The sequence below is a fragment of the Hetaerina americana genome, unplaced genomic scaffold (assembly GCF_022747635.1).
Source record: "Hetaerina americana unplaced genomic scaffold, ioHetAmer1.1.p SCAF_61, whole genome shotgun sequence".
In the NCBI taxonomy this organism is placed as follows: Eukaryota; Metazoa; Arthropoda; class Insecta; order Odonata; family Calopterygidae; genus Hetaerina; species Hetaerina americana.
In genome coordinates, this window is record NW_027287217.1 from 325,331 (window position 1) to 350,366 (window position 25,036).

The 25,036-nt window shown below is 38.4% G+C and overlaps 1 protein-coding gene across 1 annotated transcript in view; it reads right to left on the reverse strand.

Moving 5' to 3' along the window:
- Positions 1-9,195: 9,195 nt before the first annotated feature.
- The window catches only part of puf (ubiquitinyl hydrolase 1 puf), an 88,908-nt gene continuing 73,067 nt past the window's right edge, over positions 9,196-25,036 (reverse strand). The window contains exons 45-52 of the mRNA XM_071594451.1: positions 24,889-25,008; positions 23,737-23,853; positions 21,308-21,542; positions 19,135-19,385; positions 18,712-18,915; positions 18,225-18,362; positions 13,848-14,157; positions 9,196-10,208 (exon numbers count right to left, since the gene is read on the reverse strand). Coding sequence (XP_071450552.1) covers positions 9,931-10,208; positions 13,848-14,157; positions 18,225-18,362; positions 18,712-18,915; positions 19,135-19,385; positions 21,308-21,542; positions 23,737-23,853; positions 24,889-25,008 — 1,653 coding nt within the window. The 3' untranslated portion in view covers positions 9,196-9,930. The remainder of the gene's footprint in view (positions 10,209-13,847; positions 14,158-18,224; positions 18,363-18,711; positions 18,916-19,134; positions 19,386-21,307; positions 21,543-23,736; positions 23,854-24,888; positions 25,009-25,036) is intronic.

The window sequence follows — 25,036 nt, forward strand, 5'->3', positions numbered from 1 at the left end:
TCGATGGGGAAATCAGCTTACGGCGTGCTAAGGAATTTGTGTGCTCCGGAGAAGCCTTCGGGCTCTTCATATGGTCAGTTGTGTGAGTTTTTACGAAGACATTTCAGCCCTAAATTGTCCGTTATTGCTGAAACACACAAATTCCACCAAAGCGTGCAGGGAAAGACAAGTTCTGTCCGAGAGTTCGCCACGGAGCTAAGGAAAGCATCACGAGGATGTAATTTTGGCGCCTTCCTTGACCGGGCTTTGAGGGATCAATTTATCCTTGGACTTCGGGACAGAGATATAGTACGAGCACTATATTTGGAAACAGAAGAGCTGGGGTTTGAAAGAGCAGTGGAGATAGCGGCTGCGCGAGAAAAAGCTGCCGCGAATGCCTCGGCGTGCAGCCTTTTCTCGCCATCGGCGGACCACGTGACAGGGGTCGGCGCCTGTGGAGTAGGCGGCCATTTTGTGAAAGCTGATACCGCATCGGAAGCGGGCGACCAGCTGGAGGAGCAAGAGGTATATAGAGTCGCTGTCCGCGGGAGTGGGAACCGGCCACAGCGGAATCATCGGAATCCAGCGGCATCGGGAAAGATTGGCGCCGGAGTGTGCTACTGCTGCGGAAGGAAGGGTCATGCTAGGGCGGAGTGCCGTTTTAGAAATGCAAAGTGCGATATTTGTCGCCGTACAGGGCATTTGAAGGCAATGTGCAATCAGGGTCGCTTGGGTGAGTACCATGAGGTTTATCATCACGAGCCTTTCGTTGAAGGCATTGGGTGCGCACGGATGTGTATGGATGGGAATGTGTTGGAAAACCAAATTAGGGAAGGGGAGCGTAAAAAAACTTTGGAGGAGTTACCAGGATTGTTCAATTTAAAAAGCTCTGTTAATAATCCTTTTTGGAAAGTAACTATTAAAGTTGACAAGGTAGAGTTAGATATGGAGATTGATACAGGATCGGCCATATCTGCTATATCAGAGGAGTGCTATAAAAGACACTTTTCGAATGTCTTTTTGGAAAGCACTGATATCTTGTTGAGAACGTACGCTAACGCCTGTATTAGGCCTGTGGGTATTGTATGGGTACAGGTTCATTTTCAAGGAAGCTTGTTTAAGTTGCCATTGTTTGTGGTAAGAAATGGAGGTCCACCTATTTTGGGCAGAGATTGGTTGAAAACTTTCCAATTTAGCTTTTCTTTCCTTAATCTAGGGGCTGTTGGGTGTGTTTTAACGGTGGAGAGTGTGTTGGAAAATTTCTCCACATTATGGGATGATGGATTGGGAACATTCAGTAAAGGCAAAGTTACTCTAAGTTTAAAGAAGGGCACTAAACCTGTGTATTGTGCACCCAGGGCATTGGCGTTTGCTCTCAAAAATCGAGTAGATGAAGAGTTGGATAGGCTAGTTACGTTGGGTATCTTGTATCCAGTAGAATTCAGTACTTGGGCAACTCCTATAGTCCCAGTTGCTAAAAATGATGGAAAAGTGAGAATCTGTGGGGATTTTAAGATTACTCTTAATCCTAGTTTGGAAGTGGAAAGATACCCCTTGCCTCGTGTGGAGGAAATTTTTTGCAAACTGCAGGGAGGAGAAAAATTCTCCACCATTGATTTGCCACAAGCTTTTCAGCAGTTGGTATTGGAGGACAAATCTCAAGAGTTGTGTACGATAAACACACACAGGGGTCTGTTTCGCTATTGTAGGTTGCCTTTTGGGGTTGCATCAGCTCCAGCTATTTTCCAAAGAGTCATGGATCAGGCTATGCAGGGGTTGAAAGGAGCTGCTTCTTTTCAAGATGATATTATTATAACAGGGAGGAATGATGAGGAGCATGTGGAAAATTTAAGAAGGGTCCTGCAAAAACTGAGTGAGTTAGGATTTAAAGTGAATAAAGGAAAGTGCATGTTTATGAAGGATTCTGTAGAATTTTTAGGACACCGAATAGACAAGGAGGGACTTCATCCAACTGAGTCAAAAGTTGAGGCTATTATTAAGTCCCCAATACCCAAAAATGTATCGCAGCTGAGAGCCTTTTTGGGACTGATAGAATATTATTCTAAATTTTTGCCAAATTTAGCATCACGGTTGGCTCCATTGCATAGGCTCCTTCAGAAAGAGTCTGATTTTGTATGGACAAGAGAGTGCGAAGATGCTTTCAAGGTTGTGAAAGCATCAATTGTTTCAGCAAAAGTGTTAGCACACTACAGCCCTTTTCTCCCTGTAATTTTAGAGTGTGATGCATCTCCCTTTGGACTTGGGGCAGTTTTGCTGCACCGTTTTGCTAACGGACAGGAAAGACCAATTGCCTTTGCATCTAGGTCCCTGAGTAAAGCTGAGAGAAATTATTCTCAGATTGATCGCGAGGCTTTGGCAATAATGTTTGGGGTGCGGAAGTTTAACCAGTATGTGTATGGCAGAAAGTTTATGTTGCGAACAGATCATAAGCCTCTGTTATACATTTTTGGGGAAAAGAAGGGAATCCCTCAAATGGCAGCAAACAGACTGCAGCGCTGGGCAATAGTTTTGCAAGGGTATGATTTTCAAATCCGCTATATAAAAGCTGCAGATAATATAGTAGCTGACGGTCTTTCAAGGTTACCTTTAGAGATAGATGAGGAAATAGTGAAAGACTTTTCATATATCGAATTAGGAGAAAAGGAGTTCCTTCCAGTTAATGCTAAAGGTATTTCTCAAGAGACACGAAGGGATCCTTTGCTTAGTCGAGTGTTGGATTTTTGTATGTTTGGGTGGCCAGCCAAACCTAATGAGGAATATAAACCGTTTTCGCATAGAAAAAATGAGCTAACCGTGGAACAAGGTTGCTTATTGTGGGGTAATAGGGTGATCATCCCAGAAAAGTTGAGATCCCTGGTGTTGAGGGAGTTGCATGCTGGCCACCAAGGTATTGTTAAAATGAAATCTTTGGCTAGGTCTTACGTGTGGTGGCCTAGTTTGGATGAAGCCCTAGAGTCATTGGTGAGATCGTGTGAGTCCTGTGCAGTAAATAAGCCTTCGCCCGTTAAAGCCCCTCTGAAGTCTTGGGATAGACCTGAGGGACCATGGGTTCGTTTACATATAGATTTGGCTGGTCCATTTTTAGAGAAAATATTTCTAGTGGTGGTTGATAGTTCAACAAAATGGCCAGAGGTTATGCCGTTAAAGAATGGTGGGGCTGAGGAAATTATCAGTCATTTACGGGGTTTGTTTGCTGTGTTTGGGCTGCCAGAGCAAATCGTTAGTGATAATGGGTCCCCATTCACATCGGGTGAATTTCAAAATTTTTGTAAATTGAACGGAATCTTACACACATTCTCTCCTCCTTACCATCCAGCCACTAATGGTGCTGCGGAAAATCTTGTGAAATGTTTTAAAAATAAGATTAAGACTCTGCTGCATTCAGGGGTTCCATTGCACATTGCCTTACCACAGTACTTGTTTAATTATAGAATAAGTCCCCATACTGTCACCGGAGAAGCACCTAGCAAAATGATGTTTGGACAACTTCTCAGGTCTCGCCTGACTCTCCTCAAACCTAGTGTCAGCAAGACTGTAGCTCTCAGACAGAGACTGTTGGAAATGCCTCAGACCAGAGTGACACTGTTAAGGCGTTTTCGGGGGGGTGATGAAGTGTGGGCCAGGGCTTATGGGAGAGGTGGTTCAAAGGACTGGGTACAGGCTACGGTGACAAGAGTACTTGGGTCCCGGAACTACCATGTCCAAACCGAGCAGGGCACAGACACATAGATCAGTTGAGGGGCAGAGCCAAAGTAGCAGAAGGGCCTCACACAGTGTGTGACGAGGTTAGCAGTCCTGAAGCAGTGAAGACGTCAGTGCATTACCCCATGTCAGTGCCTCCCTTAGTGCCTGTGTCGTCCTCAAATGAAGATGCTGAACTGAAGACGTCAGTGCATACCCCCATGTCAGTGCCTCCCTTAGTGCCTGTGTCGTCCTCAAATGAAGATGCTGAACCAGTAGGATACTGGGAGTCCAGGAAGGTAGACTCCACTGAAACTGTGAAGAACAATGTTGATGGTGGTCAAAGGCGATATCCTCAGAGGTTGAGGATTCCAAAAAAGAAGTGGAGTGTTAAAAAAAAAAAAAAAAAATTTGCCCATTGCCTGTTTTTTTTATCATTTTTTTATATTTTATTTTCCTGGGGAGGGATGTAGTATATAGTGATTATCGTTGTGTGTTTGTTTATGTGCATAACGATTGTCAACTGTTTAAATAAAGAAAGTCAAGGCACCGCCATTTTGGCGGCAGTCTCTCTCCTGCCTTCAAGCACGTCGTTTCATTCCAAGACACCACATACACCCACAATCTTTCAAGGACACCCAACATAAAAAAGGAAAACCATGACATTTCATCATGCCTACAATCAATGCAAATAACGTCATAAAAATTCAGAGACGATTCCCCCAACAGGTTTTCAAACTCAGATGATCACAGCCATCAGTCAACTTATCAGCAAACCCAGTTTTCAAGATCCACACTATTGCTTTGGACAGCCTGTCTGAAAAAGGGCACAGAGTGCAGCTAATTAAGATGTGACCCACTTTAATAACTGACACCAATCGACGCTGGGCTCACACCGAGGTTACAGCCATCAGCTATACTAATGAAGTCGCAGCAGCCTTTGGATCTGCCATCGTTTTCAGCTTTTAACTATTCAAGGAAGTGTACCCAGGTGAAAACCATTTTGAACTGGTCATGCCTGAGCAGCACCAAAACAAAAGCCGACTATTACAACTAAAGATCCACCACCATTGGCCACTGATTCGTCGGTGGCTGGACTGGTATATAGGCGAAACGAAGCCTGCAAGGGCCAATTGATCAAATGCTGAAGTGAGTGGATGTGTGCCCCAGATCTTTCCAAGGCAAACTGAAAACCAAAGCATCTGCCGCAATAATAATTGACAACGAATAACTTGACATAAAAGATATAAGCAGTCATACTTATGCATATATATATATATATATATATTGCACTGGCTGAAATAGAATCTCACACTGAGTCCTTTACAATAATGAGAGATCGGTTTTCCTCCAAGCAAATATATCACCAAATTTCTAAATGAGCACCTGTGTTAAGTGCAACAGTTCAAAGTCAAGCCACTTCTAATTGCAATAGACTTGAATGGAAAAAGTTACACTTGGTTTAACCTGGAGACTATTCTAAGTAGAGTGCTTCTGGAAGACAGCCATGGCCTCTGATATGTACAGGTTAACTATGCTTCCTAACTGGGGTCAAAGGTTGACCAGAAGCACCCTCCAACAATTATGAGCATACACCTTTCAATACACACACTTCAATATGAATGCTGGCTATCCCTAGGGATGCGGCAGTGGTCCTGTGACTCCAGCACCAAAGTCAGCCGTTATTGAGCCTACCGGTGGAATGATCATCAAGATTGGAACTTTCCAAGCCACATACAATGATTTCCCTAATAGTGGACATAATCATGAGAACCCATATTCCTTGATGTAGGTTTCATTATTTCTAGTGCAATGTCTCATGGGTCCTCTGGATTTGTATTCTGTGAATGACAGTGCCAATCTCCAAGACATGCTTCTATTTTCATCGTTGATTCCTCAAAAGGCATTGCCTTGACCTCTACCCCAGATAATTTGATGAATTCAGTTGTGTAATGTGGTAGCGGGTAGACATTAAATTTGGATTATAGTTGTTTACCATGGACTTCTACAGTTTTTCTATTTTCTGGAGCAATGTCTGTGAAATGTAAAATTATGATTTATAAAGGAAAGAACCACTAAAACTGCATATTTTGTCTTTTGTTGAGGGCCTAGTGCTGACAAAAGAGATAAATGTCAGTGCCCTACATCTTTCTTTGACCTTTGCCATGCTGAGGATGGACAAGGTTTGCTGCAACTGGAAATCTTTAAATTCATCCTTTCATGTCAATAAAATCACACTGATCAAACAGTCTTGTCCATAACATTCAGGCATTATGATAACCCTTGATGCACCACTTCAACTTTCCCATGAAGCTGATCATACAAATAAAGGCACCATTGAGGCGACACTCATTATCTACCTATTCTCTCTTGGCCCTCATTTCTAGCATTTGAAAATTACCTCTGAAAATTGGCAGAAATCAGGCATGTAGAGATTTTCACAAGCAATACCAATGGATATGGTGACCTTTGCTTACACCTGCCTAATCTAGACTTTGTAATGGTAGGTTGAATTGGGAATAAAGAAACGAGTCCACTAGACATACCATAAAACATGGTTTACAGCATATTGTTAAAGAGGTGCCCCAAACTCTGATTACTGGCATTTCCTCTCAACAACATGAGGGACAGATGGAACTGAACCAAGTGTTTATCATGGCTGGCCAAAGGATATAACACCATTGTTTAGGAAACCTATTTCTATTTATATCTCAAGCTCATGAAGACCCTATACAGCACAAGTCTGACTCCCATACTCAGGCCCAAATCATTTCAGCACTAACTCTCTCTAAGTTGAGATGCAACGGAAGCCCACTGACCATATGCGGCTAGCCCCTTTTGAGGACAAATTAGGGTCCCTATTCAATTGTTGCCCTGAATCCTCTACCATGTATCCATGACAGTTTGGAGCCTGGATACTTAAGTCTTCAGGATCTCCACCTATCCAGGCCAAGTGAGTAGGTCAGCTGGAATTACTGCATGCAACCAGTTTCCCAAAAATTTATAGATGCTACCCTAGCAAATTGGAGACTTGATTCGGTGGTTATCTCCCCACCCTTTTAGTCGCCTCTTACGACAAGCAGGGATACTGCGGGTATATTCTTAATCCCCCTACCTGCAGGGGTATGATTCTATGCAAAAAAGGTCACTTAGCCTCTATACATTTCCCAGGATTCAACAGTGACATTAGAGAGAAGGATATACATTATTGCTGTCGGGTAACACGCTCAAAATGAACAATTATTGTACCAATAAGATAAAGGCATTATTTTCTGTCATTGTCATTTGAACAAATGCAATGTTTCAATTGAGCCCCTTTTTGAACTGTCACTTCTCAGAATGTACACTCATTTTACATTATGCCTGAAACCTACTTGATTTGTAAAACTTATATGCAATATCTGTAAACTTCAGTGTTACGTGGAGGCCTTAGTAGCTTTAATGGTTGAAGCTGAGCTGTAGCTGAAATGAAAATCAAATGTAGCTGTATTGTTCCAGGAATTAAAGAGATAAGTATTTGAGTGTCCTGCCGGATTACCCAATGCATGCTTCCCCTACACATAAAAAGAACTCATTAAATGCCCACATTTGAAATTAAATACTTACCATTCTTTCCCCTCTCTAAGTTCCAAAATCCACTGGATCACGAGTTATTGTTAACAGGCATAAGATAACAAGCATTAAAAAAGTAAATTTTTCAACATTCCAGGGTATCATCATGAAATTACAAACATCTGGTGTCACATCTAATACATTTAAAATTTTCAATTAAATCCAACACGTAATGGAAGCCATCTGACTAGTAAGACATCCTACATGCATATTTTGAGCCATAAGTGACTTATAGCTGGTGTTAACTGGGCTAATGGATAGGTGGGGAGCATGAGGAATTTCAGCCAAATTAAAAAGACTAGTTCTAGAAATATGCCGTGACAGGAGCACTCTTTGAATGACATGCAACTATGCTATGAATACTTTACAAGAGAATATTATTACTATCAACTCAGCCACAAAACTAGAAGGTAGTTGAATGTACTTGTCATCCTTGCCTTGCAAAAGTTAATTACATCTTGCTTCACTTTGCCCACAAATGATGCCAATTCCCTCAAGAATTATTTATTCCCGAAACTGACTTCTCTGTCTTTAATTTTGAGTTCATTAAAAACTTTCGATGAAAGCAATGACAGAGTGGTGATGGAAAGTGGAAATTGATGAGATTAATTTGATGGATGAAATAACTAATGACGATTTTCAAAGATTATGAGAAGGGCAAGACATAATTAAATCTATGAAAAGAAGGATTATATTTATTGGGCATATTTTTAGACAAATTGACCATAATAAAGATGCTCAGTGAAGTTGGAATGATAGGAACTACACATGAAGGCTCTTTATGAGCTGCACCAAGTGATAGACACCAAAGAGAAGATAGATAGACGTGAAAGGTAAGAGAATAGAAGAAGTGACTGGAATACTATTTGAAATCATTCTTTCCACTGGTGACAATGATTGGATTTTTATAAATATTGTGCCCATCTGAGGTGACAAAATAGTTTTCGTCACTATTTCCTCTTGTTGACCCCCTTAAACACTTACATAAAAATAACAAAAATTTAAAACCCAATCTCCCACCATGATAAAATATAACAAGTGACTAATATCAGGGTTCACACCTACTGGAAGAGGTGAAATGTCCAATCAAAATAAAGATGGTACCCTTACAAGGTAGCTATGGCAAATATATGAATCTTGATCTCTTCACCAATATCGCCAATGCAATTTCTATTTCTTCCAGATTTAGAATAAAATACCTATATATATATATATATATATATATATATATATATATATATATATATATATATATATAGGTATTTTATTCTAAATCTGGAAGAAATAGAAATTGCATATATACATATATATATATATATATATATATATATATATATATATATATATATATATATATATATATATAAAACAAGCAGTCATTCGCCTACTTTAAGGAAAAAAGTGAATAAGCTGCAACATGTAAAACATAAAATAAAAGCTTTCTTGACAATAATAAATTAAAGTTTTCTTCATATGAATTGAATCAAAATCAATACCATAAGTGGACCTCATTCTACTACAGGTATAACATGGAGAAGATACACGATTAAAAATCATCATGCTTAAATAAACCAGAAAATTAGAAAAAGATAATTTTTACCTCATGTTGCTGCTTCACTGAACATTTTCATTAAAACCATTTTCATATTAAAAAGTCCGGCCATTAACTGTCATATTCTTACCAAGAGAATATCTTCACCCTGGTAGTCACCAAAACTTTAAACCAGCTTTGTATATTACATGACAGTTATCAAAATAAATTACAGGGTGCCTTAGTCCCCACTAAGACTCATCCATGCTCAGTTCATTCACGAATTGGGTCCAAAGTTATGGTATAAATAAAAGACTGCAAATTAAGTAAACTTTTCATTACTTACAACATGAAATCCATTGAATTTTCCATTGGGCCTAATTCCAGAAAAAACTGAAGTCTCTGTGGTGAAAGTTTAAAAAAAAAAAAAAAAAAAAAAATAGGAAAGCATGAGTAAACTTTATATAAATCTAACAAGACTAGTACTTATTAACACAAAGGAAAGTCAGCCATATTAATTACTTAACAGCCACCAACTGACCTTTGGTGAAATTACTCATAGAATTCTATAAAAAAAAAACACTTTATAAAACACTCTGCACTTTTGAAGTAGTAAAATGATAAATAAAAGCATGAAACATCTTTTGTTTGAGCAATGGAAAAAGTCACGCACATCCAGGTTTTAGAAGCTATCCAATGATAGAGAATGACACTTTTCACACAGTCATTAAATTGAGCATTTACATGTAAACCTGTTGGAGAAAGGTTAAAGTATTATTACAGTCAGCATGCTTTCACATTGCGCAACTTTAAAATGGCCAACAAAAGCACAGACATCAAAGGCAGATATTGATTTAAATAACTTTCAACAATTATACTTTTTTAAATACATCATCAAATAGAATCCATCAAACATCCTTCTAATACCTACAGAGCAAATCGACGCTCCACACACATATAACAAGTCTTTTCATTGATTCAGTCCCTAAAATAATGAAACACAGTATGTGACCCGCCGTTGCAAGCAAGTCTCGAGAGGCACCGAAAAATCACTAGCCACTTTTGGACCCTTCAAAAAACACTCCTCCCAGCCACGACCTTCCCTTTCAACCTTTCTTCCCCAAGATGTTCAAAAGCCCCATGATCGTCTTCACCAGCACTTCGACCCAGTTGACGCAGAATGCAGACCGCGGCTGACCCTGTAGTGCCACAGCACTCCCTTCTGCTGAAGAGTGAGCCGTACACTCTTCCAGTGTCTTTGAAGGCCCAGCGGGACTGCCACTGCCCCCTGCAGTAGACGACGATGATGGTGATGATGTCGCCTCCTTCTCACTTGTGGCTCCACCACTTTCCACCTTCCTCTTCTTTGAGGGAGCATCACACTCTGCAACAAGTGAAGGGAATACACAGTCTGGATCTACAGAATTAAAGTGATTCCCACAATTCACCGAATATGCCAGGAGAAAATTTGTTTCTATAAAAGTGTATTTTAAATTTTCTACAACATGCACTGGTACTAAAAATTGTCCACACCTGAGATCAGATAAAATATTTCCCTCAAAAAAAAAAGAGGTTTGCGAAGAAAAAAATTAGAAAAAATAATTCTGACGCGAACTGAAGGCATACAAGCATTCAAAATAATTTATTAACCTATTGGCTGATTTGAACATACCTAGTACGTTCTTACAGTAGGCTGCTAAAAACATACCTTCTTTTCACCCTCTCTGTGTGCGCTATCATACTTTGAAATATCATAAAAATTATACTCGTCAAATTAAATTAATAAAAATTTTCCTTTAACTAAACAGTGAATATGGATAAATTTTATTATTCCCAAGTTTTTACTATTGAGATTATTTCATTATTTCAGGAGTAACAAATGTTAGAGATGCCATACCCTCAATTTTTGTTGCATGTGAGAAGTAGGATTCCATACAGTTAACCACCCCGAATGGGTTAACTCACACAAGCGTTCCTAACTTTTCTTTAAAAAAAAAGGCGTAGCTTAAAGTTGAATACAAACCAAACTTTATTCAGCAATATTTTCCACTTGCCTGTATTACAGACATCCATCCTTGGGAGATGATATCTAACAACTATCACATCTTTTCAAATTCCTTTTGCAATTAATATGTTCACTCAAATTATAGACACACTAAACATAGCAAGGAATGTGAAAAATACGTTTCACAGAGAGATCTGGGGCAACCACTCCACTCACTTGGAATGCTTTCAACTAACTGACCCACTCAGGCTCCATCCCATCTATATACCATGCCCGTCACTGACAAATCAGAGGCCGACATGGCATAGGGAGGTAGGACGGTCCATGAGGGATGGTCGACCGGACTCTTGTGTGTGGAGACGTCCCGCCATGTCACGTTGCGTGACAATTCTTTTATTTACATTTCGGCCAACCCCACTTGTGCAAAGTATTTAAAATTTTGTGCCTTCACACTCTGTCGTGAGCCTTTTTCTGGTCAAAGAAAACAGTAACAACGTGCTGTCATAGTAGGAAAGCTTTTTGAATAAGATTGCTCATTTGTACCAGATGGTCGGCCGTGGATCTGCCACATCAGAAACCACACTAAGCATCGGAAAGCAGGCGTCGCCTGCCAAAAATTAAAATTTTCAACATCTTTACATTAATACAATACATTATTAACTCATTCATTGATGTAACCTTTAGCCAACTACAAGGTGCATGCCCGACAAGTGCACATTTCCTTGAATGAGATTTCCTTGCCCAGTTAGCTAAACCTTCATCAGACTTCTCTGGATCATTGTACTTAGCCACAATATCGTAAACAGTTGATCTGGGGTACCAGAGGAATCGAACTATTTCGAAATATAACGCCCAGTGCGAACACTTTCGATAATAGCGGCTCTACGATTGTATTCCGCACGTGTGCGCAACATCTCGGCCATTTTGAGGTTGTGACTGTTTACTAGATGCCTATAGCTTTCAAAACTGCCAATCGTGACCTCCAGTGGAACTATGATATGGCGGGAAATTCAAATTGAAATTTGTCCGGATTTAAGTGCCGCATCCTGTATGCCAGTGTCCATGATATTTAACTAGTGGGACCACATACTACCTTGATCAAAAAGTTCCCGGAATAACCACCGTGTGGCGCTCCCATCGTTCCGATTTGAGTTCTGTTTTTTTTGTTAAATTGGTACATCTGTTGTTGATATTCCCTTTAAATCTTAGTGTCATAACTTGACATTTGCAAAAGTTACGGTCGGTTTTCGGTATGTCCATCAGTGCTTCCTGCGATTTTTCCATTACTTCCTCTCGGCTGCTAAAACGCGTTCCCCGTAATGGTTTTTTAACTCGATTGAACAGAAAGAAGTCACAGGGAGCCAAATCAGGTGAATTCGGTGGCTGTTGGATGGTATTTGTTGCATTTTTCGTCAAAAAATTACGAATAATGATAGCACTGTGCGACGGTGCGTTATCATGGTGCAAAATCCACGAGTTTTCTGCCCACATTTCTGGTCTCTTTCGGCGAATTGCTTCACGCAAACGTCTCATAACGCCCAAATAATACTCTTTGTTTACTGTCTGGCCTTCTGGCAAAAATTCATGATGCACTACACCGTTGTAATCCATGAAAACCGTCAGCATTGCCTTCTTTTTTGACTGAAAACGACGTGGTTTTTTTGGTCTCGGCTCATTTGGTGAACGCCATTCACTTGCCTGATGTCTGGATTGCGTGTCGTACTCATAAACCCACGTCTCGTCTCCAGTAATGATCCTTTTGATGAATGTGGGATCGGATTCAGCCTCGCAAATCATGTCTTTTGCGACGTCAACACGGTCTCTTTTTTGCATGAAATTGTGGTCTTTTGGCACCAACTTTGCTGCTACACGACGGAAACCCAAATCATTAACCACAATGTCTTGGGCGGATCCATAGGCAATGTTCAAGTCCTCCGCTATTTCTCTGATGGTTAATTTGTGGTTATTGACCAACATTTCTTTTACTTTATCAATTTTTTCACCGACTTTCGATGTCGATGGTCTGCCACTGCGTTCATCATCTTCGATTGACTCACGACCACTTCTGAACCGCTCGTGCCACTGGTAAACGACCGTTTTTTTTAGAGAATCGTTGCCGAAACACTTTTCCAACATTTCCAACGTCCGTGCGCCACTAAATCCGTTTTTTATGCAAAATTTAATACAAGTTCGTTGTTGCAAATTTAAATCCATTTCTGAAATTGTACAAAATCGCCAACACACACAGAGATAGATGTACTCTTGGCTACGTAACTTTTGCAAATGTCAAGTTATGACACTAAGATTTAAAGGGAATATCAACAACAGATGTACCAATTTAACAAAAAAATCAGAACTCAAATCGGAACGATGGGAGCGCCACACGGTGGTTATTCCGGGAACTTTTTGATCAAGGTAGTACATGAATCGCCAAAACTTTTCATACAAACTATTACAATATGGTGATGAATGACTATGGATATCCTAGAAAGTCTTAGCAATGAATGAGGAGTTATTATTAATATTTAGGCATTTGATATCCTTGTATCAATGAAGAAAAATATGCACACAGATGCCAATGATACAATGAAAAATCAGATGAATCAGCTGATAACTGACTATCAAATCAGCATCTTTAATAATCAGACTTCAATCGAGCAAACTATTTTGTAGGGAAAGTGAATGCTCATTGTATGCACTTCCACTGTATTTTGATGCATCCATTACATAGAGTTTGTAAATTTCTTTGCATGGGGACCACTCCCCCTTCAAAAAGCACAGTATTGCAACATTAATGTGATTGAAACAAAGTTTTATGGTAGTTACTTGGGCCATTACACCACTCATTAAAAAAGGATATAAAATTGCTACTTAATAAACCTTTGACACCTTTCCTTTTACAGCAGACTTTCAATTGATAGTGCATATTATTTTCAGTCTTTGCTATTTGAATATCAAGTCTTGATACAATGATAATTAACAACCAGTTTTTTAGTATGTATAATGAAATCAACTCACCTCCAACCTCTCCAGCTGCCCCAACCTCCTGTGTCGTGGATGTAGTCGGTGTTACTGTTGGCCCAGCTGCCTCTTCTATTTGACGCTGGCACGAATGCGCCTTGGTCAGCAGGACGGTCAGGGTATTGTCCAGGGTGGGAGGGGGCGTGAGGCCAGCTCCCGACCCATACACCAATGAAAGGGCCCTGAGATCACCATTCAGCTTAAACGCAGTTGCTCTCACACTGACCACTTCTGCAATCTCCGTCAATGATGATACTAGGCTGCTGATGAGATTGCAAGTCTGCTCATTCAGCACATGTGATGCAACCTTCAATGAGGAGAAGAGTCACTCATTACCACTTTCTCTTGCCCTGGCACAGTGACCGAGAGTGATTTAAATGTTTCATTGCTGGACATATGATTGCAAATTTGTGGATGCAACAACTACGGCACCACTAATAACATAAAACCCTAAGACCTCCTGTAGGGATAACCCCTTCTGAGACTTTGTTTCTCTTAATACTGTATCCTCAGTACTGTCCAAGCCTTGAAAGGCATTAGTCTGTTTCGAGGTTTGGCCTTTCGGGAAGCATTTATTTTAAGTCTGGTGCCCAACTTTTTCTTTCTTTTTCTCATCACTTTAATGATATTTTCATGGATATTTTCCCAGTATGGCATGAAAAATTTCTTTGCTTTTTTTTTACTTTTGTCATCAATGAAGTGTGTGACTGCGGCAAAGTTTTGACCATTTTTGATGCATTAGTGCACTTGATCAGAATAACGGAAAGAACACAACAAGCAAAATCATCTGCTCTGTGCGAGTAAATATGATTTATATTTTTTTCTGCCACATCCTTTTCAGCTTTATTTGCTTTTATTTCACTTCTCCAAAGAGAAAAAACCAATCATCAAGTACAGATAGTTCTCCATTTTAGAGTATTCTTTTGCTAGAAAGGCCTTCTTTCCATCCTCATATTTAAAAGTAGAAGAAACCTCTAAACAGGGAAGAATTTAAAATTTTCCTAATGTTAATTCCACACATGGGAATGAAACAATTACCCCTCATTCAGAATTACCACAGAAGATATGCTTTCTTTCATTCTCCTTTTTTCTTTGAATATATGTCATGACAAATTTCAAATTATTTCACTGGTGATATAGGAGTAAGGGGAAAGGGTATGCTCAGAAGAGGAAGATGCCAAAGCACTCTAGAGGTCACACCGTTCAGGGGCTAGGATTTGGGTGTTGTTCAATGACCCATTCGAAATTCCCAAGCTTTATAATTTTACACCTTCTATAATAATAAATCACTTTCATTGCTCAGAGGCTATAAGGTGTTCTGATAACATAAACAATAGTTACATCAGCACAAAGAGAAGTCAGTTATTTCAAAATGTTTAAGCTTGACTGAGGGGTTCAAAATAATGAGAGTTCAAGTCTGTGAAATTATTATTATATGAGGTCTGTTCAAAAAGTATCCCAACTTTTTTATTTTTTCAAAATTTATTTATTTATTCATGAATATCCATTTTGTCCCCATTAGATATTATACACTAGTGCCAACATTTTTTCAAATCCTCGAAGCACTTCAAAAAATCATTTTTAGGGATCTTGTTCAGCTCCTCCTTCGATGCAGTCTTTATCTTGTCAATCATAGCCTAGCGTCGTCCTTTCAAGGGTCTCTTCAATTTCGGGAACAAGAACTAGTCACTGGGGGCCCGATCTGGGGAATACAGTGGCTACGGCATCATTAGTGCCTTGTTTTTGGCCAAATATTCGCCCACAAGCAACGATGTGTGCTGTTCCTCCAGAAATCTGGGCGTTTGTAGCTGATTGCTTCCCGCAACTTGCGCATATCTTGAGGATAATATTCCTTATTTACCGTTCTACCCTGTGGCATGCACCACGCCCCTACAATCAAAGAAAACTATAAGAAAAACTTTCACATTCGACCGAACATGGCGTGCTTCTTTTGGTCTTGGCTTGTGCTGCAGCTTCCATTGGAATGATTGAGCTTCAGTTTCTACATCATAACCATAAACCCATGATTTGTCACCAGTTATGAATCTCTGGAGCAAATTTGGGTCGTCGCGGACCGAGTCATTAGCAATGTTAATGTGTTTCTGTTTTTGGTCGAAATTAAGCTATTTTGATACAAATTTTGCGGCAACCCGTGTCATGCCCAAATCATTGGTAATAATCAAATGGCAATTGCTATGTTTAGGTTCTAACCAACTTCTTTAACGGTGATTCAACGATTGGCCAATACTATTTCCTTCACTTCATCAATGTTTTCCTCTGTTGTTGACGTGCTCGGGCATCTGGCATGCTCTTCGTCGTTCACATCTTCTCGGCCCTCCGAGAACACTTAATTTTGTTTTCCACACAAAATTTGATAAAGATTCTTTGATCCATTTTTTGGAAAAGGCAAAACTCGAAGACAAGCCATAACACTTCCAAGCAAAACAGCTGTCAACAATTAACTGAACATTCAATATGGCCTAACCTTTTGGCATAAGTGAGAGACATAAGTACCAACATAATGCCACACAAAAATTAAAAACCAAGTATACATAACCCACAAAAATTCAAAATTTGCGATACTTTTTGAACAGACCTCGTACAATGACAACAGTGGTGAATTCCCAAATGCGACCTCATAGATGCTCCACCCACATCTCAAATACTGTATTTTTTAACTTACTATAAATACTACAATCGTGTTGGTCAACCCTTGATGAACCTTGACTTTTCCATCAAAGTTTTGTATTTAAGGGTATGGGTTTCCACACTTGATAAGTAATAATAAAAGTTGCATTAAGTCTAAGCTCCGAATTGTAATTTATTAAGATTATTCAAGTTGGTGATTATTATGTTGATGCCTGAGATTTAATTTTCAGTGCATTATAAAAATGTTATTTTGAGTCAGGGGATTTGTAACCAAATGGAGGGATGAGACAATCTCCTCGAAAAGCCATTCTACCTGGTCTAGTGTACCCACCTAGACAAAATGTTAGTAAAATTCTGAGATGAATTTTTTCCACACTTAGCTGTTAAGGTTGTTTGACGGCAAAACAGGGACCATGACACACAAGGTATAAATAGTTTAAGTGTTTTCAAGCCATAATTAATTAAGAAATCAGCTTGAAAGATATAAATTACTGGATCTATTTCAACCTATAATTTCAACTAATTTTGAAATACATAATTATGCATATGAACAGGGTCTGTCCCAAAAAGATAGTAAAATGATTTTTCTTGGCTAGGCGTACATGTATGACTGGAGTGGGATGATTTGTGGCAGGGAAAATGGTGAGAGGTCTTGGGAAAGCAACACAACCCACGTCAGTAGTCTGCAGGCCATTAGAGTCTGCAGATCACTTAGAGAATGGACCCCTGTTTAAGAGTCACATCACAAATTCATGATGCTACTTTCCATGGAGAAATGATACTCAATAAAATTTCATGTTAAACTATGGAAAATCAGGTTTGGAGACTATGACCATGGTTAAGGATGTTTAGGGAGATGGAGAAATCTCTAAGTGATGGTTTTCTGCTGGCACAGGATGTTCTGGGATGGTAACCAGGAGGTTGACCATGAGGAATACCCTGGACATCCATCAACCACACAGTGTGATGAAAACTAGCAAAAAGTGAGGCAAATGCTTAATTCTGATTGACCCCCAAGTATCAGGATGTTAGCAGCGACCGCAGAACAGAACCACATTGCATTGCATTGCATCCTTACTGAAGATTTAACCATGAGGAAGGTCTGCCAAGATGGTCCCCAAGGTGCTGTCAAAAGACTGCTTTGGTGAATATCTTGCCTTGGACCTCTTGGACCACGGTGAAAGTGACCCGAATTTTTATAGAATAGGTGATTAGGGGTGACGAGACATGGGCCTCTGAGTAAGAACCAAGTATAACCCCTTTGAGTACCATTTTGGACCAATGGATTATGCCAAAGAGGCTGTGACATGGTGCGTAAACGAGATTCCCATCAACACCTTCCAGGAATCATAACAGAAGGGTGGCAGAAGCACTGACATTGGTGTATTGATGCACGTGGGTACTGTTTTGAAGAATTTTAGTAATTTATACTTTGAACTGCAATGAAGTTTTCCCCAATATTTATTCTACTTCTATTTATGGGACAGACCATGCATTCATACATCTTCTTAGAACCAAATGTCCAGAAAATAATAAGAGAATCAATTTATCATTGGGTTATTTCATGACTGACCCTGTGGAATGAGTTAATATCCTAAAGTGAGGGCTCAATGTAAATAGCTGCAGGACACCATGAACAAGATCCAATCAGTTGCCTTGCCACGGCATCCATTGATTAATCAATGCTCTATTTTAGTGTTATAATGTCAATTATATTAAAATTACCTTGGAAAAATATATGCACAAGAAGTTGTAGATAATGCCATTGTTCAATGATGTCCTTTCATCGAGTAGAACAGCCTCAACATAATCCACGAAATAGTTGCTGTTTGTTAACATTGATATGTATTTCCGGTCTACGTGCTGTAATATAAAAAGATGTAATAAATATTCATTTCATTATAAAATAACAGAAAGCAATTTCCATTTGTGAAGTAATCGAAAAAAGAAATTATTCCACACAGAAGGCACATACATTAATTTCTAATGACAGAATATAGAAAAAAATCCAAGCAGGCAAATATCATTCTTTAGCAAATGAAAAAAAAAACGAAAATGCACGCAAAAAACCTCGATGTTTGATGGATTACAACCAGAATCGTAACAATTTCCAAAATAAATCTATCGAGAAATACATAGATAGAGCAAATTCCATTAAAATGATTTGGCACGAGTGCTCAAAGAGTGTAAAATATAGCATGCCATGTAGTACCTGTGCATGGTAAATGTCAAGCCAGAGCTTTGCGAAGAATGTTAGGTGCAAAGGGACTCCCTCAAAGCCAAGCATGGCACTCAGTCCCACCAACGTCTCAGTCATGCAATCGTTGTTCACAGCAAGACGACACATCACATCCACAAACTGATGGTACGGTGTGTACACTTCCAGGAGGGCCTCATCATACTCTTCGTCCAAACCCTGGAGACAGGGAGAAAAACGCACAAATCACTATAAGAGAAATAAAAATGCACCCAACCCACAATACAATACATTGCCATCTATATTGATGGCAAAAATTCAATCCATTGTGAAGCTTGGGAGTACATCATCTTAAACATATACAAATTAAACACAACTGGGTAGAAACCAAAAATCAACACCCTTGACGTGACAAAAGAAAATCAACCATAAACCGACCTTGGCTGATTCAAGTTGAGAGTGTGGCACTGCCATCTGCACCATCGGCCTTCTTGGTCCTGGCATGCTGGGACCAATCGCCAAGGACGTCCTGTGGTGGTTGATGCCACCACGGTGGGGGAAATACGGCCCCACTGGCACAGGAGGGGTGCGATGGCCATCTTGGAATGCGGCATGGCAATGTGAGAGCAAAGGCCCCAGCACCTGTACCACTTCACCCGGCAGCAGCAGGAGCATCTCCTTCAGGAGCTCTGCAAGGAGACGACAAGAGGGATGGAATGAGATGCCAGTGAGGTTTGAATCCTCCACACAATTTCAGATTTCAAGGGTATATCAGCCATTTTCAGTCTTTGCTTTGTATAGTAGTGGGTAATAGTCACAATGCACTCTCAGTAAGGCATTCCCCGAGGAGAAAATCTTCCAGAAATGAAGTCAACATCCAAACTCATGCAAATATTATCATTAGTGTATATTTTGATTACCTTTTTGGTGCATTCGACCACAGGTCAAAAGTAAAATTTGTCCATAGTAGATTAATAGGACGTAAATTTCAATGGAAAACTTATGTAAAAAGAACTTTTCCAAATAAAAACATTAAAATTATTTCAAAATATATTTCATTGAGGTGAATAGTATTAAAAAATGGTGTCAAAGAGGAATAATCATTAACATGTCAATATCACATTTCAATTACCATGTCACCTCAACACATTTATCTCTGCTCTGAAAATTCTAATAGCCATGTTATCAAAATAGTTGGAAAATTATGCACAAATATTCATTAATACTGAGTGACACAAGGGCTGGAATATCAACCAGCGACGAATAGGTAGTTAAATTTTGACTGATGCTAAGCATATAAATTTATCCACAAAGTAAATGAAAATCCTCATATGATACATGCAGACAGCAGCAGTAGAATAGCAGCTGTACTGGCCATTAAATTTCACAATGGTTTTAGTTTATTTTGAATATTTAAGCAGAAATACTTGCAGGAAGTTCTTACTTCTTATCATTCTTTATCAATGTAGCATTCAATCAATTAGCTTTCATACCAATGCCAAATGTGTACTGCTAAGCAAATAGTATTAAGCAATATTTTTTGGACATCTGAAAATGCTGTTGTTGTTTCTTTAGTCTTTTCAAAAAGTTTATTACATAATATAACCTTTCATTACACCAAAACTACATATTTTCTGAATCTATTTTTTAAATTTACATTATTTCACAAATCAGGTTGACCACCTAAATGATTACATATAAGAAGTATTTATTATTGTTTCCTGGCAAACAGTTTATGAATCTTACATTAAAATTAAAGACTAACGCATCAATAGATTTTTTATCCATGAACTAGAGGTCACTAAATATAGTGAAACCTCAAATTGAAGGACACCACCCTTGCATTTACACAATCGTTTCCAAGTCTCCATGGGTCTCCATATAAAGCAATGCAATCAAATCCTAATATTTACACTTTAGAAATTGAAATTTATGTAATATCACTCCCAGATATAACGGGACTATTTTTATCATATTAATTTCCCAGGTTGCCACATCCATAAGTTCACATCATATGCTGCAGTTCATTAATAATGAGTTTTGGTAATGAACTGATTATTTAAGTTCATGCTATTCAATTTTGAAAACAAGCACAGACCTAGTTATCTGCCAGTGTCATAATCTGAACTTATGAAGACAATCTTTTTTTGTTTTTCTACTGAGAGTGGTTCTTTTCAAATCAACAAAACTAATAATGCAGCAGCTGACAGACTTTGGAATAATAGTATTTCATTTCAACATTGATTGATGTTTATCTACAAATGTTGAAAGAAAAAATTATAAAAGCATTGAAACTCAAGCAGAAACTAAAAAATTCTACAAGAAATGTACATGAATAAAATTAACTTGATAGGAGCCGGGAAAATCAATCCAGAAGAAAGTCAATGAAAAAACAATTCAACAGAATAATGACTAATTCATAGGACTCACGTAAAACCCTATTCTTGCCACTCTTGTTCGAGGAATTTTGAAAATTGGACATCAGAAAATAATGTTACAAAAAAAGGGAAATGTAGTACGAGACATTTAATTTTTGGAAAAACCTGAGTTGTGAGCAAGTATGAACACACACAAGTTATAATAAAAAATGGGCAGCAGTGAATTCACTCACCAATACAAAGCATCCTCATTTCTGGAGGGTTGTACGTGTTAAGCAGCGTGGCAAGCTTCCTCAAAGCATCCGCCCAATCCTTGCAGCTCAGGAGTAAGTTTCGACCATCGTGGCCATCCCTAGATGTCCTAAGGCACCTTGCCATGTCCAGCATTATCGCCAACAACTCTTGCAAATCGCCACCAACATGGCAAGCTGTGGCCTCATGGTGCATGACATGAAGGGTGTGAAGGGACTAAAGAGAGAAAAGACGTCATGGTGAGGGAAGAAACAAAAACAACATTTTGAATTGCAGACAGCTAATGCATTAATGACTGATTCATTTCATTGTAACAATTTCAGAGTGTAAAAATCATTCGCCTTGACCAGGATTTGAACCCGGATCCCTTGATGTCGGGTCGAGTGCTTTGGCCAGTTAAGCTATCAAGGCGTCCTCTTAAACTGAGATTTTTGGGGGGCTTTTAAAGGAACAAGATGTTGTGATGAAATACCTTACATACAATGTCACAGGCATTCGTAGCCATGCACAATGCACCACAGTCCATGAGGTTAAAGCCAACTTTAACCACTTAGGCTGTTTATACCTTAGACAAATTCCAAGAAACTGCAGATGCTGCAACAGTAACTGAGTCATCCACTGTTAACAGGTTCAAATCCTGGTCAACGCAAATGATTTTTACTCTGAAATTGTTGCATTAAAAATCATAACAGCGGATGACTCCATTAAAAGATACTGCTGCTGAATCTCCCACAGTTTTTGGAACCGATTCATTGCTATGATACTGATGTATACTGCTAGCTCACTTAAAGACTATAACGTTCTCGGTGGAGGGAATTATCCCATTCAGGTAGGAATACAGGTTAAAAATTGAAGATTTACATTTTCAATAAAGAAAATAAATCTTTTTTTTTCAGGGTTCATTTCTCGATATTTACCACTTGGCGAAAGTATACGATGGAAAAAAAGGCTGATTGCCACTATTCTAACCAAAATCCTTTAACTGTTCATAAACATTGACCATATCCCTACATAATAATCCAGAGGTTGAGGATTCCAATTGAAAGACTTGTATTTTTGACCCTACTGTAATGACACCTAACTGCCATTTATACATGTAATTATACCACATACATATGCAAATATAACCCTATTTACGACAATGCCTCGAAATAAGCTTATTGTGCCAAAATATGTATTAATTTGGAATCAAAGAAGGCAGCCACTGAAAAACAATTCTCAAAAGCCTATCATTCCCACATATTTTTGTTTATATTGTGCATGATAAAGATACATATTAACATTTCACATTTATGAGCTTCACATAAATATCTCTAACTGTATATAATTTTAATTTGGGAAAGCAGAAACTTAAAAACGAAGTCATTTATACTCCCAATGCTAACTAACCCTTATGGGATACAGATGTACATGAATTTATTACATTACATGTTCTGCGAACATAAAAACATCTTATGGATAGCACTTCAGTTTTTTTTGGATCAGAGACGGTGGCTCCAGGCTGGGTAAAAGCTAATCTTACTTACCTAGTTTCACTTAATCTATATTCTGGTTCATCAGTTCACACTTAAAATATATGTAGGTGTTACCTTACATACATATATAGGGATGAAGAGCTCATTCGTAAGTTGCAAACTTTCTTAGTTAAAAATTAATAAACCCCTATGCTGAACAGCAGAAAATTAGCATCCTACAGCATAGGTAACCCTGGATCATGCCTTTTCATTATATATTTTGGTTCATTGTTTGGTTAAACATTGCCTTCTCTTAAAATTTGCCATGTAAAAGTTCACGTGCTGGGTAACACCAGCAGTGCAGTGGTGAAGAGAATTTTACCTTGAATTATAATGAGAAAATTACATTCTACGGACCCCATTAAGTATCAACATAATGCAATGCAAAATTTTTTTGGGGGAAGATTGAATTATCACAATTGTCATTACTAGGGATAATTAATTTCCATTCATCCCAGATAATTGAGAGTCTCCCCCACTGTGCCACAAAATTTTATCGATTTCAGGATATATGGTCCACAACTGCCCAAGGTCAATAAGATCCTTTGAGAATTCAACTTATATTATAAGCAAAGATTTATAGAGACAAAATATTAGACCCCTCCTCTTCATGTCATAGTTATATTCAAAGTATTACACAACTGAGAAGTAGTACATAAAAACTGTTGTGGACATAGCAGTAGACGAAGATTTACCTGAGGGACAGTGCAGAACTTCATAACTTTGAACCAAGTATAAATTCAAATATGAAGTTTGGTGAAATCAACAATCAGGAGAATTCATTCATTTCAGTATACTGATGTAGATAAAAACTGACATGAAACAAAAAATTAAGGTACTGCTCGAAAACTATTACCAATTGTTGAGCAATTGAGTAAGATGATAAATAAACGTACCTCAAAAAGGATTTGGAATCCATTGTTGTAAATGACAAATAGTCTGTCATCATCATTGTCAATTAGAGTCCTCAGTGCCGTAACCAGGGTTGCCCAGCACGAACGTCCATCAAGTATCTGAAAATAATGGAAATTTAAATTATTTCATAGGAATACTAAAAATCACAATAGTAACTACTTGTTTCAACTACACAATCAGCCATTACATTATAAATGGTGTTTCTTAGTAATGAAGTGTAAATTACAATTGCAATTACCATCAATGTTTCCATTAAGAATGTAAAATATTGCCAGCAATACACACAATATAATACATGAAACTTCAAGTAAAAAAATTAAGTCTTTCGTTTAAAGTTTGTAGATGACCTTTTTTCATCACTAAATCCAACCAATAAATACTAGGAATAGCTGATCCATTCGATTTTTTAATTAATGAATACCCAACGATCAATTCACTAAATCATCACAATAAATCAAGCTACTAAAATTATATCTTTCTGGCTATATTGATATTATATTTTTGAGATATACATAAACAAAGGTGAAAAACAGGACTTCTAGTAACTATTTGGAGCCTGCTCTCTTCTGATTCTGTGCTTGCATTCAAAATGCTACCATTTAAACATCCAGCAAGGTCCTCACATTTTTACACCCTTAACAAAATGCATCCTTTCTGCTTGATTTTCAGCGTGTTTCAATTTTATTTAAACAATTTCATCACAATGCAAACAAATTTAAAATGAAATAATGTCTAAGCAATAATGAAATTCCACAGCAATAGGTGAGTTTAAGGCAATTTGCAAAAAAAGCCATTTCAGCTAAAAAAATAACTAAAAACAAGCTTTTTGCAGTTCAAGACAACTTTTGCAGCAGATAATTTATCTCTTCGATGATTGTTTCTAAATAACTTATTGAAAGATGCATTATATTAACTTTTAAATCATTTTTTCTTCCTTTCCCTATCCAAAAGATACATAGATTGAAGGCCATAGAGAGAACAGTGTATTTTAAGAGTTAAGTTCAGGTATTCCACTAATACATGTATTTCAGACTGGTAGTCCCATTAATGCCTTTCAATACCATTATTTTATGCCACAAACGCAGTGTTGTCAATACAGAAGAGACTTAAATGGGACTAAGAAATCAACTCACCTCAAGATACAGCTGGAGGGTTTGCCTGCGGAAGGTGGCAATTTCTCGTAGTTCCTGCTCTGTGGAGTCTGGTCTCTTCAGTACAAACAGTTGCATCAGTTTGAACAATTCCTCGACCGCCTTGGAGATCAAATGGAAAAATTCATTA